The following is a 17,145-nucleotide window of genomic DNA, read 5'->3' as shown; positions in this document are numbered from 1 at the left end:
GAATTAACTGATTACGCTCTCACTTCATACCCGTAAGGAGAAACTTAAGTGGCCCCTCCAATATTTTGGAAGGCTTCGGAGACTAAGGTAGATGCCCCCTTCCTTCCCCCCCCCCCCCCCCCCCATGGGAATTCGCGACTTTGGTGAGCTGTTTTAGCTGAGCGTGAAGTTTCTATTACTATAGGGCGAACTTTAGGGATTGGATTAGAATAGATTACATTAGATTACATTAGATTACATTGGATTGGGTTGCATTGGATTGAATTGGATTGTGTAACAGATGCATCGCCACAAGTCTAACCACAAGCACCACCACCAGCTACACTACCAGCTGAACCATGGCGTAGGTACGGATATTGCTTTCGCAATTACGGGGCTTAACCAAGCTAAGCCACAGCGAATTTTTCTTTTATGAAGTTATTTTATAACGTTTAGTTCCTGTGCTTTCTGTATGTCAGCCCTTCCTCGTGATCCCGTGCAGGTTGCCGGCTGCGCAGTCCAGAGCCAGATCACATGAGCCTGAAGAAAGTGAGGCGAAGAAAGAACCATGAACAGTATTGGTACTCACCTGGGAAACCTCTATGGGGCAACGACCTAAAGAGAATTTTTCGCGATGAGGGCATTCAGCGAAGTGTGCACAATGATCTCCGCACCAGCCGCACCGAAGCGGGTCCCCACGACTTCGCATGCACTGTGAGCAGCTGCCGTATACTCTGCACGAACCAACAGGAATCTGCGCGACCTGCGCCCCGAGAGAGAATAGCAGATACACCTTAGAAGAGTTACGGAAACTGGGTTAAATATTCCGTCGAAAGTGCGTCTGGGGCTCTTCAGACGCACTTTCGACGTCAGCAGAATGTCAGCATATCAGCACTAAAAGCAGAGGCAGGATTAACATCCCTGGCTTGTAGGCGTCGTATTACTAGTATGTGCTTGTTTCACAAATTTTATTTCAGCTCACTTCGTCGTCCTCCCTACATCAATCCGCCGGCACGCATTTCCCTCCGCATTGGTCATCCCCTTCAAGTAGCCCGGCCATGTACGCGTACAACTACATTTGCATCGTCATTCTTTCCACGCTCAGCCAAAGACTGGAACAGCCTTCCACACGACATCGCCGCAATCACCTGCCCATCAACATTTGCGAACTGTTTAACTGCTACCTTTAACAGCGAATAATATTTGTATCTTACGTTTTTTCTTTGTTTATTTAATCTGATTTTTCAATGTAACCCACCCCTTATGTAATACCCCCAATCCTGGGGGCCTTTAAGGTAATAAAGTGAAGTGAAGTGAAGTGGAAGTGAATCTGATTTTTCCTGAAATGCACTTGAAACCGAAACGTAACATTTCTTACTGGATTTCCTTCTCTGTGGAAACCTCAGTTGCGCAACAGCGTTGTTTTTTACTGTTTTTTTCGAAGAGATAGCGTGCATGAATGCATACTGGAGCAAAATTTCAGTACTGCAAGAGATGTTTAAAAAGAACACTGAGTGCGCAAGAACCAGCCGCTGCTGCGATTCAGGGAAATTATAACGCATTTTAGCGACATCCACCGCCTTTTCCCGGCCACTGAAAAGGGGCTGAGTAAGACGGAGGAGCGTACTTTAAGGCGCCTGCAGACAGGGACTCTACTCTGTCCTGCAATCTTAAAGCATTACGATCCTAACACGGACGGGCGATGCCCGCACTGTGGGGAGACCTGTGATATCTTCCACATGGTGTGGGCATGTACTCAAAATCCCCACCTCCCCCCTTCCCCTACCCCTTCCAAAGAGGCATGGGAGACTGCCCTCGTCAACTGCTCCTCGCTTGAGTCCGAAAGGGCTCTGGTGAAACGGGCGAGAGACGGGGCATTGTCATGCGGTGTCCCGGACTAGGGACGCCGACCATGTAGCGGGGCCACTCTGTGGCTCCCAAACTCTATTTCAGTAATTAAAAGTTTTCTCCACCACCGCAAGAACAAACGCGCGTTAATGGTATCCTAGTTGAAATCAAGAGGAAGAAGTGGGCTTGGGCAGGGCATGCAATGCGAAGGCAAGATAACCGCTGGTCCTTAAGGGTAGCGGAGTGGATTCCGAGAGAAGGCAAGCGTAACAGGGGGCGTCAGAAAGTTAGGTGGGCGGATGAGATTAAGAAATTTGCGGGAATACGGTGGCCGTAACTGGCGAAGGACAGGGTTAATGGAGAGACATGGGAGAGGCCTTTGCCCTGCAGTGGGCGTAATCATGCTGATGATGATGATGATGCAGTCACCCCTTGTATTTTTCAGCCGGTGGTTCGAATTTTGATGTTTTATGGACGCCCGCTCATTGCCTCCTCAAAAGCGATTCCGACACCTTGACGCTACAACACCCACTTTAGACAGCTAGCAGGCCGCGGTTATTTAAGGCGAGCAGTCGTACAGCTGTATAGCATAAAACCTATGTTTGGGGGCTGCGGAATTCATTACACCATGGATAATTATGTCTCTGCAGATAGGGACACTTTACATGAATTAAAAGAAAAAAACTAAAGGGGCAGACCGCTATGAACAATAGAGTTTTAAAATATTGTCAGGAGAGAAAGCTGGCGCCACTGTGAATGCGAGTTTCTTAAAGAGCACTTCATCCACCGCTGGAATGCCGGTAAGACAAGGTTTCTTACTTAGCTTTGCTGTTGTTTGCTCCAAAACACTACTGAGACTGCAGAAATTCAAGTTTTCTCAAAAAACGGATGGCAAGAAAACTTTGTTATACGATAAAAATGTATAGCAAGATCTGTTAACTGTAATTTGGAATAAATGAGCACCAAAGCAGATAGGTGTAAACGAGCACCGAATTTGTGCACTGTGAGAGAGTGTCCTGTCTTCATATCACCGAACATAGCTAACAGTTGAAACCATTTTTGAAGCAAACGCTTCGCTATGCTATCTGCGGAGCCTTTCACCGGGTCGGGCGCAGGGCCACATATGCTATCTGCGGAGCCTTTCACTGGATCGGGCGCAAGGCCACATCTGCGCATGTTCCGTCTCCATCGCAAGCGATTGCGCTGAGCCACAGGTGTTCGCCTCGCGCTGTCACTTCGCCGCTGCGCCGGTCTCCTCCGCGTAGCCGCGCGTGACGTCACTACTAAGCTACGTTATCATTCACCTATGCGCCTCACTGCGCTTGGGCTACTACTCTGACCATAGAAGTGTCTTCGTAGCGATTACCAGCGAAACCAATGCTGTTGAACAAAACAACTTTACCATGTGTAACCATGTGTGAGAAGCTTTCGCGTACACACTAGGTTCAACCAAGCTAAACCATCAGCAATTTTTTTTGTTGCATTCACAAATATTCTTTCCAAAAAAACTGTTGCGCTTAAAATAGCCCCCTTTAGGAGGTTCAATTTTGCTTTATGAAAAAAAAAAGGAAAGGTTCGCGCCATGAGAAACTTGCCCGAACCCTCATCCCAGTATGAGAAACGTGTTTGCGGTCGCAGTGTCCCGGTATTTATCATGTCCTGTCGATTGACACGCGGATTTTTAAAAGAGAAACATGAAATGGGCAGGAAACCTATGGTACGAGGGCTGTGTCTATGCTGACAATTGCGGCACGCGGCAATTTTCATTAATAATTCACGAAGTGAAAGTCGCTTCTCCGCGAAATGCACAGCCACTGCCGGACTTCGAAATCAAGAAAATTCAATCCTCGACGAGAACTGTTAATATAAATAGCGCTTGGCAAAATTATTTACCCTTCCATCGGATAAATGTCTTCGACACTCCCGACGAGAGGTGTGCAGAGTAGTTACTATAGCAGCCTGCTTGGTTTTCAGTCATCAATAAACCTTTCTCCCTCTTTCAGCTTTCGATACCCAGGCTCGCTGAGTTGGTATAAAGAACATTCGCATCTTTTTTTTCGAAAAGAGACAACTCTACGAAGTTTTCCCAGCAGCTGCCATTATTTATGACGTAATCAATGTAAAGTTTCGTCAACGTCACTAGTTCCTCACTGAAGTGCGCGCCAAAGCGAAACAAAAGATTATTTCCATTTCTCGATCATACAATCAGAAATGCAAGAGAGGCGGGTAAGCTCATGCGCAACTTGCTTCACGTGAAATGATCGTTGCTCTTCACAGCGAAAGCAGATTACATCTGTGAATTTTACCACAAAGAAGCAGTTACTCTACCTGCTCATTCTTTACTGTGACAGTGTCCGTTGCAGTGCAGTTACTACAGCCTTCGGATACTGCGAATCTGAAATGAACTGCGTACGTAGCTGGAGAACTACAACACCACCCAGCGCACAAATATGAACGAAAATGAAACTCAACCAAAACTCCAATCAATAGAACAATCAACAAGCCACCAGATGTCAGTCGGAAGTCACGTATTCCCGGCATGCCTAGAGCGTCATTGGTGGATGAAGGGTATCGCAACCAACTTTCCCTCTGATTACAATTTAGAAAATGTATGGTACGAGCCTTGTGAGCCATACGGAACAATCAGGAGTACAGTACATGCCGGTTAGGCAGTCGTGGGGAAGCAGTATCGCATACTAAGTGCACAATGGCAACCATAGTCAAAACAACATTACGAAGGATGTTAAGGACTCGATATAGCGAGCGAAGTCGAGATAGATGAATAGTCGTCGCGGTTCAGTCGAAGCGGCAGTCAACCGCTCTTCACCGAATTGTCCAACCAAGTTGGAAGGATGACATTCTAGCGCTGTCACTGCAATACATCGCGTAAAGACAGTTTGCTTGATGCGTCTACTGAAGGCTTTGGAAGGAACAGGGCTAGTTCAACGGAAACCACGCTCATTTAGAGTCGTTTCAGAACAAAGGAAATAAACGCAAAAAACAACGTAACAGCAAAGCTTTCTAGCATAGGGCAACGGGTTCAAGGAAACATTTGATTTCTGTTTGCTTAAAGTTCAATAAATTTGAAGAGCGTTCTCTTCTTTTGAAGTGGCAGTACATTCGTTTCATGAAAGCAGTAAAGAAGAGACAATGAGAGCAGCGAATTCTAAGTATGGCAACTTGTGAAGGATCATGAGTGCAAAAACTTGGGGGTTACCTGTTCACCTATCAAAAAGTAGCCATATGTTCTGTTGTCGTCAATCGCTGTGCTCCGCTGTATTCCCGTTTTCCCGAGATTGGAAAGGTTCAGCGATACCAGATAATGGGTCGTGTCGTTTAGTAACAAAACCTGCAAAATTGATTGGAAAGAAAGTCACGCATTATACGTGGAATGCGTATGCCTGCAAAACTGCTGACAGTAAGCGCGTTGTTTTTTTAAGGCGAAAGCCTTTAATGCCTCATCGTTGTATTCAGAAGGTTGTCAGCAGAGGTGTCACGCTTTTTCTGGCCAGACCAGAAAAAAAAGTCTTTGTGAACGATGGGATTCGAACCACCATCCATCCGTAGCCGAGCATGCTAATGGCTACGCTACTTCCTGCCAACGCATATGTAGTTCTCCTTGTCTAGGACGCCGGAGAGTGTTTGCAGAAAGGCGCCGAATCAGACGTGCTTCCTAAACGCCCTCCAGTGTCTCCAGCATTTAATATTCACAAACAATTGTGTACATAATTAACATCTTAACCACACATCAGTGACACAAGCAGGAACACCGCGCTAAAGGCTTTCGCCTCACCGCACTTTAAGTCAGCAAAGTGTCCCCCATGAATTTTTTTCGGTGCATACTTTGAGGAATAACGAGGAGGAATGCTGGGATGATCCAAGTAATATTTTTCTTGAAAGGTTTAAAAAAAGCTCACTCTTTTGAAGACCACACTGGTTTCTCCGACCACATAGTATGCACATAAACTACTTGAAAACAAAAATGCACTCTTTGGGAGCACAGTCTAGGAATAATTAGCAGAGCAGCGCAGATAGCAATGTGTAATAGGTCCTTCCTTTGCTACGTAATACTGTATAATGATGCTGCAATATTTTAAACTTCATGCGCTCATTATTACAGGAAAAACCTGCTCAGCATTGTTCTTTGGTATCACTTTGCAACCGCCTCCACACTCCCCTTTCGAATGCTCTCTGCATGAGCCTTGAGGGGACTTGAAGTAAATAAATAAAAACATAATTTATCATACTTCCTGCCATTACCATTAAGCAGGAAACCTGTGTCTTCGTAGTTTTAAAATATTATCGGCTCTGTAAGAAAACATGCTCGATGATAGCCTTGGTTGTTAGTCCCGTCCAGTGACTGAGAACCTTCATAATGTTCATCGGGGATTTTTTGATCATTTGGCGCAATTGAAAGCGAAACCTCTAGAACAGAGCGATCATAGTCAAATACAGAAATGTAACATATATTAACAGATACCCTATCCATATTTAGATAATCCAAGCATACAAATTACTCCATCAAAGTGCCATTTTAAGTTGTTTCGTTATTTTGAGCTGACATACAGAAATCAGTGTGCAAGAACAGTACACCTTTCCGGCCTTTTGACATTGCTGCCCAAAACTAAAACTATAAAGAAGGTAAGCGGCGAATAAAAAAAAAATCTTTTTGGGGCAAAGTTCATATACCTGTTGATGGAAGCTGGTATTTTCCGCGGGCAAGTCAATGAACTACGCTTTGGCCTTGGTTCACAGTATTAGGATTAAGACGCTACTTCGGACTGATTAGAAGACCTTGACAGTCAAGGTAACGTTAGAAAAAGTGGCAAAACAATTTTGTGTTTCTTACGCATCGCCGAAGCTTCGGGAACATACGATATACATAACCGCACAAGTGACAGTATTAAATCTACGAAATATAATAATTCCATGCGAAAACTTATTCGTCTGAAAGAATTTAACATCTGCTGTGTTCAAAAATTACCTCCAACGCTATGCCGACAGTTCAGCTGCTAAGGTTAACTCAGCACAGCGATGGTGTAAGCCGATAAGCCTAACTCTCGGCATGTACTAAACACAGTCCACGAGTTGATTCAGATAGTCCAAAGACAACTGCGTTATAATACCTGGGGGCTTTAGCTAAGCGCGCCGGCGAGCAGAATAATTCATAACTAGAACAGACACCAAACAAAGGACAGATGTTATTTTATTGAGCAGAGACCTCCTGGCTCGTGTCGCATGATTAGTATCGCTTCGTCATCTTCTAGCCGTTACGGAGCCAGTGGTGCAACAAGCAGCTCCTAATGTGATGCCCCACCACATACCAAACCGCACAGGCCACTAACGATTTCCAGTATGATGCGCATAACTTTACGACGGCCAAAATCCCGCACTTCGGCCGCAACTGTGGCTCAGTGTTTATGGCGCTTGGCTGCTGACCCGAACGACGCAGGCTCGATCCCGGCCGCAGGGAACGAATTTAAAGGGAGGCTAAATTCTAGAGGCCCGGGTACTGTGCGATGTCAGTGCAAGTTAAGGAACCCCAGGTGGTCAGTATTTCCAGATCCCTTCACTACGGCACCCCTCATGCACTAAGTCGCTTTGGGACATTAAACCTTCATAAACCAAACCCTCCCACGATCCAACCACTCAGCCCCAGCCCGTCTCTTCTCAGGCCGCCGGGGTGGCTCAATGGCTGTGGTGCTCGGCTGCTGACCCTTAAGACACAGGTTCAATCCCGGCCTTGGCGATCGAATTTCGATGGAGGCGAAATTCTAGAGGCCCGTGTGCTGTGCGATGTCGGTGCACGTTAAAGAACCCCAGGTGGTTGAAATTTCCGGAGCCCTCCACTACGGCGTCTCTCACAGCCTGGGTCGTTTTGGGACGTTAAACCTCGTAAGCCAACCTCCCATCTCTTTACAATGTCTTTACCTTTCAGCTTCCTCTCAATATTCTCCCGCACGAAGTCTTTTTCAAGCTCAGTTGTGCTGATCCACATTCAAAAGCCCCGCCCAAGGCTATGGCTACTCTAGGTAGCCCCATAAACCACGAGCTTAATAACATCATATCTCCTCATAGGCAAAGCCTGCCAATACACCTGCTTAATTTAATGATCTGTACATGGTGCGTTTAGTGAAGTTTCTTAACTTACGCCATGGCGTTCTGCGGATATAATAACAGCTAATCATAAAATGTAGGGTTTATATAGCTTCAAAAAAATAAACATCGCTCACAAAGATGTGTGCAGAGAAACCGTACCCCTGCTCGATTTTTTTCCCCTCTTTTCGACATCTCTTATACACAGAAATTTCGCATGAACTCACATTTGGTGCGGCAGCCGCGCCGATTCTAAAAGAGGAGATCGTATTGTACCCACCTTGTGAAGGAAGCCCTTTTTGTCGCCCACCCATACAACGGTGGCGCCATTTTGCTGCATAACCGTGAGTGAAGTTGCCAATTTTCGCGCCAAAGACATCTGCGTCCACCCATTTAGCGGAACCAAGCTTTCAATGTAGCTGTTTTTGCCAGGTGTGCAAGAGATGTCCCCTTCGGGTTCCTGAAAAATGATCAGAAAAATGCGTCAGATATACGTCGCGCCTGCCTTACGACAGCGTCTCTTCTGCACTAGTTCGGAAGTTTCTTCTATCAACTACGTGTATCGAAAATAAGTGAACAATTCAAACTTTTCTTGCACTGTATGTGTATATTGCGGTATTAATCTACTCCTAGCAGTGCTCCTCGAGAAACTAAACGTATTAATGGGATCTCGCAGGGCTTAGTGAGGTGAGGATAGATGAGCGGTATGCAGTTCTCAGGGGCGGGCATGTACTGCGCTATCGTGGATTAGCGGACAGACGAGAACAAGGTTACGTATTCCTCGTCGATCAGGAGATTGCTGGCAACATAGAGATGTGGTGGTGGTGGTGAAAAACTTTAATATTCAAAGAGAGTTTGAGGGTCAAAAAGCCTGCTGCATGGTCGGTGAAGCTCTGTAGTATCAGTGAGCTTGGAAAGCAAAGGAAAGCCTTATAACTGTCCTCTTAGAACAGGGAAAGAAGCCAACAGCCACAGAGACCAAGGGGCACAGGGGATTTTTTTTAAATTAATTAATTTTATTTTGTGGTGTTGATCAATTTAATATATTACTGAATATGTTATCGCTTAAAGCTAGTTGTTTAGAAAAGCAGAAGAAAAAACAACCACATGCCGCCGGTGGGATCCGAACCCACGACCTCCGAATTACGCGTCCGGTGCTCTACCTCTGAGCTACGGCGACGGCTGTCAAATCTTCTGCTTTCGGGGGTATTTATGTTTACAAGTAACCTAAACTTGAGAGTGTTCATCAGCGCCACCCACGTCCATAAGCGGCGGACGTAGAACGTCCTGAGTTACCGCAGGTGTGACGTAGAACGTCATCCAACGGAGAGGGTGGAAGCTGCGTGAGAACCCTCTTATGCTTCCTATGGCGTCAAGGCTGCCAGAACCGAGGCCCTCGTTAAGCAATTAAGCAAACAAGGGAAGGGGAATGAGGGGCTCGTTATAAATATGAAAGAAGCCAACAGCCACAGAGACCAAGGTGCACAGGGGATTTTTTTAATTAATTTATTTTATTTTGTGGTGTTGATCAATTTAATATATTACTGAATATGTTATCGCTTAAAGCTAGTTGATTAGAAAAGCAGAAGAAAAAACAACCACATGCCGCCGGTGGGATCCGAACCCACGACCTCCGAATTACGCGTCCGGTGCTCTACCTCTGAGCTACGGCGACGGCTGTCAAATCTTCTGCTTTCGGGGGTATTTATGTTTACAAGTAACCTAAACTTGAGAGTGTTCATCAGCGCCACCCACGTCCTAATTTTTCTTCTGCTTTTCTAATCAACTAGCTTTAAGCGATAACATATTCAGTAATATATTAAATTTATCAACACCACAAAATAAAATAAATTAATTAAAAAAATTCTCTGTGCCCCTTGGTCTCTGTGGCTGTTGGCTTCTTTCATATTTATAACGAGCCCCTCATTCCCCTTCCCTTGTTTGCTTAATTGCTTAACGAGGGCCTCGGTTCTGGCAGCCTTGACGCCATAGGAAGCATAAGAGGGTTCTCACGCAGCTTCCACCCTCTCCGTTCGATGACGTTCTACGTCACACTTGCGGTAACTCAGGACGTTCTACGTCCGCCGCTTATGGACGTGGGTGGCACTGATGAACACACTCAAGTTTAGGTTACTTGTAAACATAAATCCCCCCGAAAGCAGATTTGACAGCCGTCGCCGTAACTCAGAGGTAGAGCACAGGACGCGTAATTCGGAGGTCGTGGGTTCGGATCCCACCGGCGGCATGTGGTTGTTTTTTCTTCTGCTTTTCTAATCAACTAGCTTTAAGCGATAACATATTCAGTAATATATTAAATTGATCAACACCACAAAATAAATTAAATAAATTAAAAAAAATCCCCTGTGCCCCTTGGTCTCTGTGGCTGTTGGCTTCTTTCATATCTATAACGAGCCCCTCATTCCTCTTAGAACAGTGGACACCTCAATCGTGCTTTAAGCTACGTGGAGGTAGTGACAGATGTGCGCTGCATGCGTTGGCATTGACAGCGTTGTGCTATTTTAAGGAAAGGAAGTGCTCATAACTGGCTCCCTGGGTCTGTGGAAGCCTGAATCGCGCTTATAGGTACATAGGGTGATGAGAGAGAGATGAGGGCTGCAGGCATTGACAACGTTGTGCCAGAAACGTGGCGCTTACACTCAGCACAACGTTTAAACTCCGATCAATTTAAGGAAAAGAATCACTTACGCGGGAGCCCGTTGCTCTCGCTCGTAACAGCCTTGCACGCTTATGACAACCTCGCGAAATACTTGCATAGACCTCTTCTTTGAGAACCAAGCATTGGTGCAAAAAGTCGAGCATAAATCCATCTATTTCTCCGACCACTAAGCTTCCTTCATGACAAGACCTGTTAGTGGACTGTTTCTTGAAGAAGATATAATGTGTGAAAAATAACAATTTGTCTGCAATTGTAGATACATGTCTTGCTCGAATTCTTCGCCTCAATATATCGAAAAGCTGGAACAGCTGATGAGCTGGGCTCAAATTTTGCATTAGGAAGAAACGCAATTGTCGGCAATTTCTTTCCTCACTATTGGCTACAGCTGTGAGTTTCCAACTTTTAGACATTTTATTCAGTGTGTCCCTGATGATAAGCGCTTTATTCCACAAACCGATAAGGGTAGCCAACATTCATTATTTAGCTCTCCATTTAGCTCATCCCTTGAATGCACAATATTGATAATTATGGTGCTTGGATGCTGGCCTGAAAGATGCGGGTGCGATCCCCGCCGCGGCGGTCGCATTTCGATGGAGGCGAAATGCTATAGGACCGTGTACTCTGCGATGTCAAGAACCCTAGGCAGTCGAGATGATCCGGAGCCCTCCATTACAGCGTCGCTTATAGCCGGAGCTGCTTTGGGATCTTAAAGCCTAAAATACCAATCAAAGGCCTCGTTGCGCTATTTTAAAATATGCTATGTTATGGTACGGTTTGATATGATGTGATATGTGCTAGGATATAGCGTACCATGGCATTTTGTGGTACGCCTGGGTATGGTGTTCATACTGGTGAACAGCGAAAAAAGGCGGGACAACGACAAGACAAGCGCTGTTCCCGCCTTTTTGCGCTGTTCACCAGTATGAATGCATACCAACTCGCCCAGATCTCAGCTTTACTAAATGGGTATGGTGTGTTTTACGTCCCAAAGCTGCTCATGCTCTTTGAGACACACCGCAGTGGAGGGCACTGGGTCACGTTCGAATAACTGAGATCTTAACGCTCACTGACATCACACAGTGCTCGTTTACACCAGCATTTTTGCATATTTATCCACTGAATTTCACCGCCGCGACCAGGATTAAGCTCAGCACGTCAACTTCTTAGCCACTAAGCAACGGCGGTGGATGCTACACTGCTACCTGGGCACATATGCAATCGCCATATGAGACTACTAAGGCATTACAACGGACATAGAGCACTGCATTTTAGCCACACTGCTCCATTCAGACGACTCTTTCTACGAGCGGGGAAGCATTTTCGTTTTCCTCATAATGAGGGAATAATTACTCATTGACATCCACCCAAGTGCAGCCATACGGCCGCAAAGGGAAGCTTGCGTGGATGTCAGTTTGTAATTACGGCTTTAATACAAATATACTCTACATTGGGGGTTCCCCTTAACATTTGCCCAACACTTCTATTTACTTTTGCTATCACAAAATCGCAAATATAAACAGCAGTGGCGCAGGCTTGAGATATGAGAGGTTACATAGCTACCTGAACCAATAAGTTTTGAAGGCCAGAATTATTATAAAGTAAGATTAAGTCTACTCACGTCAGGTTTGCAAGCCAGATCAGCGGGATCTTTGTGGTAGAGAGGTGACAAAAATGCGCTTGACTTTCCCATGCTGCATCTTGCGACAACATTCGTGAACGCATTCTCGACGCTTGTCATGTCGAAGAAGCATAATACAGAACTTGAGTACGAATTCCACGCTCTTCTTTCGCTCGTGAAAGCCACCGCGAGAACTCTACTGCTGGCGTTGCTTTCGACCCCTGGCGGTCCCACAGACGCGCTGGTTGCAATAAGATATGATCGGTCTCGGGGACATTGAATGGGCATCTCCATGTAAGTGCGGAAGGACTTGTCACTCTCGCAGACACGAGCCAGCCACGTTCTGATGACTCCCCGGGATTTGGCGTCTCTACGTACAGTGACGAAATAGGCGAAACCATTGTGACTGAAGCCGTATAAGTAAAATATTCGGTGGGAAGTCTTCAGCCGCTCAACTACGTCCACGAAAGATGTCTTTGTGCCATTGGAAGATAAGATGCTGAAGAATCCTGAAGAATTCAGCATCCTGGCGGACACGGCATAGGGCTGGAACCCAAGAGGACGGCCGTCATAGGCTGACGCGGAGAAAAGAACATTCTCGTTCATTCCGGTTCCAAAGAAGGCAACGGTGCTTTGCTTCGAAGCCACGTAGTTGTCTTTGAGTCGCCTGTTCATATTTGTTATTAGGTTCAAGTCATGTTGGAGGTCATGGATTGAGCAGATGCCTTGTGATGTAGTTCCGCAAGCCAGTAGAATGGGATCGGAGCCCACCTGTAGAAGAACCCTATTGTAGGTATCCTCTGTCGTTCTGTTCCTATCGTGATCACATTCTACTGGGTACGGTGGGCACAACACACTGTCTATTACGGGACCCGTTTTGTAAATGGCCTTGGTCGACAAATCGTTCGCCGAGAGCATGTAGAGAGCGTTTCGTCCACCCACAATGAGGATAGCGCCTCCATTGTGAGGAAGGTTAACGTAGAGGAGATTTTGTGCAGGTCCTTCGGGAGACCGGAATTTCTTGATGACAAAGCTATTTTCAGATGACAGTGTCCCTGAAAACGTCAACACTAGCACGAATGCTACTGAAAATTGCATCATGCTGTTCTTGCGCTGATACTTGTCACGGTTCAATGCTTTCCGTTTTCACCGCACTCATAATCCAACGATGGCACCCGGAGAAGACGCATCAGCTCCTGGAAGAAGTGCGCGACATGCAAATGAAGGCTGGAACAGATTATTGGTGATTACACGAGCAGGAAAATGCACGCATAATCTTATGGGCAGGTTTTTGTTCTCAGAATACAGAACTGTTGCTTAGCGTAACTCGCAATTGTTTTGGTTATTTTGCCTACGGCACCTTCTCCAAAATAGACAACGCAGGGGTGTCACTTAAAAACAATAATTGAGGATTGAATGTGTTTTTCAATTCGTTTTTACGTGCAATCAATGAAACACATATTTGACCTATTGGACCGTGAAGCAGTCCTTAAGAAGAAAACATTACGAACAGTTTGAGCGGACGTTGCATCAAGATGTTGCCTTTAATGTTTGCCTGGCAGTAAAGGCTAAAGTACAGTCGCGATCAGAATGACGTGCAACGCTCTGGCGACCACCTTCTCCTGGTTGGCGTTCGATAGAAAATGAATACGCTGCGCTGCACAGTACCACGCACGTAAACATGCTGCTCGGCTCATATTTACGCAACATTGCAGCAGCGCCCAACTCGCATTGGTTCGGGACATCAGCTTGTACCACCTGATGCGTGTTTCAAGTCATACTGTGCACAAAAGCACGTCTATCTTTTTGCTCTGTGAAGAGTGTTGTTCATAATAGCGTGCTAGTTTGGAAGGTTCTTTTTGATGCTAGTGTTATTCATGTGTTATTTCAAAATTTATTACCATGTGTAGTATACAACAGCAGTTTACAGCCTTTTTCGTGTCCTTATTTACTCTAACTGCACCTTGAATGCACATAAAGGGGCAGTCTACTTATTTTATTGACAAATTTTTTTTTTAGGGGGGGGGGGGGGGAGGGGAGAATTGAAAGCCTTATGCCGAATTAAAAAATATCCGGTTATGACGCTCGGACATTCAGGAGTCAAATTAAAAGGTATTTTTTCTGATATGTTAATGTCGCTTTTTAATCGTGGACGCCGTCTGGAAACCATGGCTTTTTGGACGCAAAATACAGTGAGTGAACTGACATTATGCAAATAAATGAGCACGAGGACTGCCAGGTCACGTAGGTGGCGTGCAATGACAATGCTGAGCCTGAAAGTTAAATAAAAATGCTTTCAGGATTTATTGAAACTACAGTTGAGCGTACTAAGGAGGTTTTAAGAATACTTTTCAAAGAGTAATTCGGGTGGTATCTATCACAGATGCTAGCAAACACCTTCCCCGCAGCAAAATAGCCGACAGCAGTGCCGTCGCAAGTATAACAGCGGCGTCAGTTGTGTGATTTTTACAGTTACCGTTGTTTGGTGCAAAATGTTTTTCGAAAACGTTATAAAAGGCAATCAAAAGCAGCTAAAAGAAAAAAGAAGCTGTAATGTTTTCAACGACCGACTATTAGGCTGTCTTCAGCTGATATAGACAAAAACTACCTGCCTGACTATGGCGCATAGTCAAGAAATGTAGTATATTCGCACCAAGAGACTTGCAAGTTATCTGCACGGAGAGAACACAGCGTGGCGCTACCATCCGCTCAGATCTGACTTACTTTGCAAACTTAAAATATCAATTGCTGCCTAAGTAATGAGTTCAGCCCTCGTTATTGACACATTCTGGTGAAGTCAGCAAGAATAAGCCAATACTTTTATACTCTTCTCCGACAGTGGAATGCATTTTAATTGTTGTCCATTTAGTTTTCAAAGAAACTCTCAGCAAAAAAAGTGGTATGAATCAAAACGCCGGGTTATTGGTGAAGAGAAAAGAGAACAAAAATCTTTTTGCGTGAATTGCGCGCATTAGAGTTGGCGGCAAATGTACAGATTAATGCTAGAAGGCGGTGGACCTTACGGAAGAGCTAAAGCATTGTGTTATGGTGAGGACAGCATGCCAAAATCTACGTTCTTTCTTTAATATTTTGCAAAATGCGGGTAATATTTACGTAATGATAGTACTTTTCTCCTTACCCTTGAGCCTCGTCTCCATGTCCAGCTGTGACAACTCGATGTGTCCAGCGCAGAGCGACGGCGTTTCCGCTTCTTCGCTCCAAGACGATCTATACGACAACGTTCACCGTGGAACAACGCATGTGCAGACAGATTGGACCGGACCCGTGCTTCGTGACGAACAAAAAATAACCGATCAAGAGCGCGTTCTTTATCCGAAGGGCTGCACTCTAGTGGCGTATATATTCTCAGCGACGCCACAGATGCGAGACGCGGAACATGTGACTTTTCCTGCTTTCAACTCCGTTCGAAGACGCGATTGCGAGAGTCGATGGGTGAAAGGATGCGATACGTACTGCTATCCGTTTAAACATCAAACGAATTCATGTTCCGACTTTTCGCCGGTTGCAGACATGGATCTTAAGTTAGCTGCCATTGCCAGCTTTCTCTGTTCCGCTTTCGCTCGATGGTTTGCCGTGTCGGCACCCAGCGCGCTTGCTGTTTCTGTTGAACTTCGACGCTTACGTAATTGTCTGTTTGCATGGCCATTCTACAATGCGCGCTAACTTGCTTTAAATCATTCGTCGCATAACTGGAGCTTTCGTTTATGATAAGCATTTGAATGCTGTGCCGGTGCTGAAAAAAAATTAAAAAAAAAAGAAATAGAAGCGAGAATTCTAAACCGGATATTCGGTATTGTTTCTCCCCAATATGCCAGGCTGCACGCGCATTCTCCGATAAAGAACGACGGGATTATACTTTACTTAAATACTCCCAGGTGAATGCATTCGAAAACAATGAAACTAAGAACTGAGGGCTTCCAGACCACCGAAGGTCCAGAAAATTATGCAGCGTTTAACCATTGTTTATACTCAAAAGGTCGAGTGATAGCATATTTACAATGGGCCGAGTCAAATTTGGGGGTCGCAGTCGGGTAAGGCATGCTTAGTTATGGCTGGACATCGTTTATGGCCGAAATCGGCCAAGGTCAAATTTTGGGGCAGGGCTGGGCCAAATTTTACAATTACGGAAGGTAAAGAGATTGTTTACTACATTCGAATCAGTGCGAAAGCACGGATTTGTGCTAAGTAGAAGACGACGATGAGCGAACAGTACCGCTGGACAGAGCAGACGGAAGTTAATGAAGACACTCTGCAATGGACGGCGCGAGTGAGTGGTGCAGTTTAACATTAGGTGTGTTCGGCTGCGGCGGTAGCCTAGTGGCCTCGCGGAGCGTCCTGGGAAGCTGATCTGTTCTCGCCGCTGAGGGTTGGACTCTCAGTCGTGGATGTGACTTGTTTCTCTGTCTTTTTTCTGTCTAGGGGCATTTTGACCTTGGCCAGGCTGAAGGTCAAATTCAGACAGCGAACAGGTCACGTGGTGTTCAGCGGAGTTGGCGCATCGAATAGAGCTATCGATCTAAAAAAATTACTAACGGTCACTTAACTGCATAATAGCGCTTCTTACAGAGAAAAGCTGGCATTGCTCCGCGGACGCATTTGTCGTCGTCTATGGGTCATTGGTGCTAGATGGCGCCAGGTAACAACTGCGACGCTCCATCACCCGCTTTCTTGATCACTGACGGGCCAGGCATGGCCAGAGCGTCTGGCCGCTGTCGCTTCCAGCCTTCATCCCTCAAGTATCGGCCACGCTCGGTCCGGTCTCAGCGACGAGTAGCTGCACGCTAAGCGGTACGCGGCAATGGCTTGCCGGCTGCGCCTTTGTCTTTATCGCTGATGAGCGCGATGGTAATCGGGCGTCTTAAACTGGCGCTGCTGGGATGAGCATCTGCCTTGACTAAGTGCGTTC

At 45.8% G+C, this 17,145-nt stretch overlaps 1 protein-coding gene across 1 annotated transcript in view; it reads right to left on the bottom strand.

The window, feature by feature from the left end:
- Positions 1-16,883, bottom strand: part of LOC149359633 (hepatocyte growth factor receptor-like) — a 43,489-nt gene extending 26,606 nt beyond the window's left edge. Inside the window, 5 exon segments of the mRNA XM_089571783.1 lie at positions 569-742; positions 5,045-5,176; positions 8,204-8,383; positions 12,219-13,414; positions 15,358-16,883. Of these exon segments, the coding sequence (XP_089427909.1) occupies positions 569-742; positions 5,045-5,176; positions 8,204-8,383; positions 12,219-13,319 (1,587 nt within the window). The 5' untranslated portion in view covers positions 13,320-13,414; positions 15,358-16,883.
- Positions 16,884-17,145: the final 262 nt, after the last annotated feature.

The sequence above is a fragment of the Amblyomma mixtum genome, chromosome 2 (assembly GCF_055824585.1).
Source record: "Amblyomma mixtum isolate Tamu chromosome 2, ASM5582458v1, whole genome shotgun sequence".
NCBI classification, from domain to species: domain Eukaryota; kingdom Metazoa; phylum Arthropoda; class Arachnida; order Ixodida; family Ixodidae; genus Amblyomma; species Amblyomma mixtum.
The sequence above is the reverse complement of the archived record's forward strand: the minus strand, read 5'-3'. Positions and strand labels throughout refer to the sequence as shown.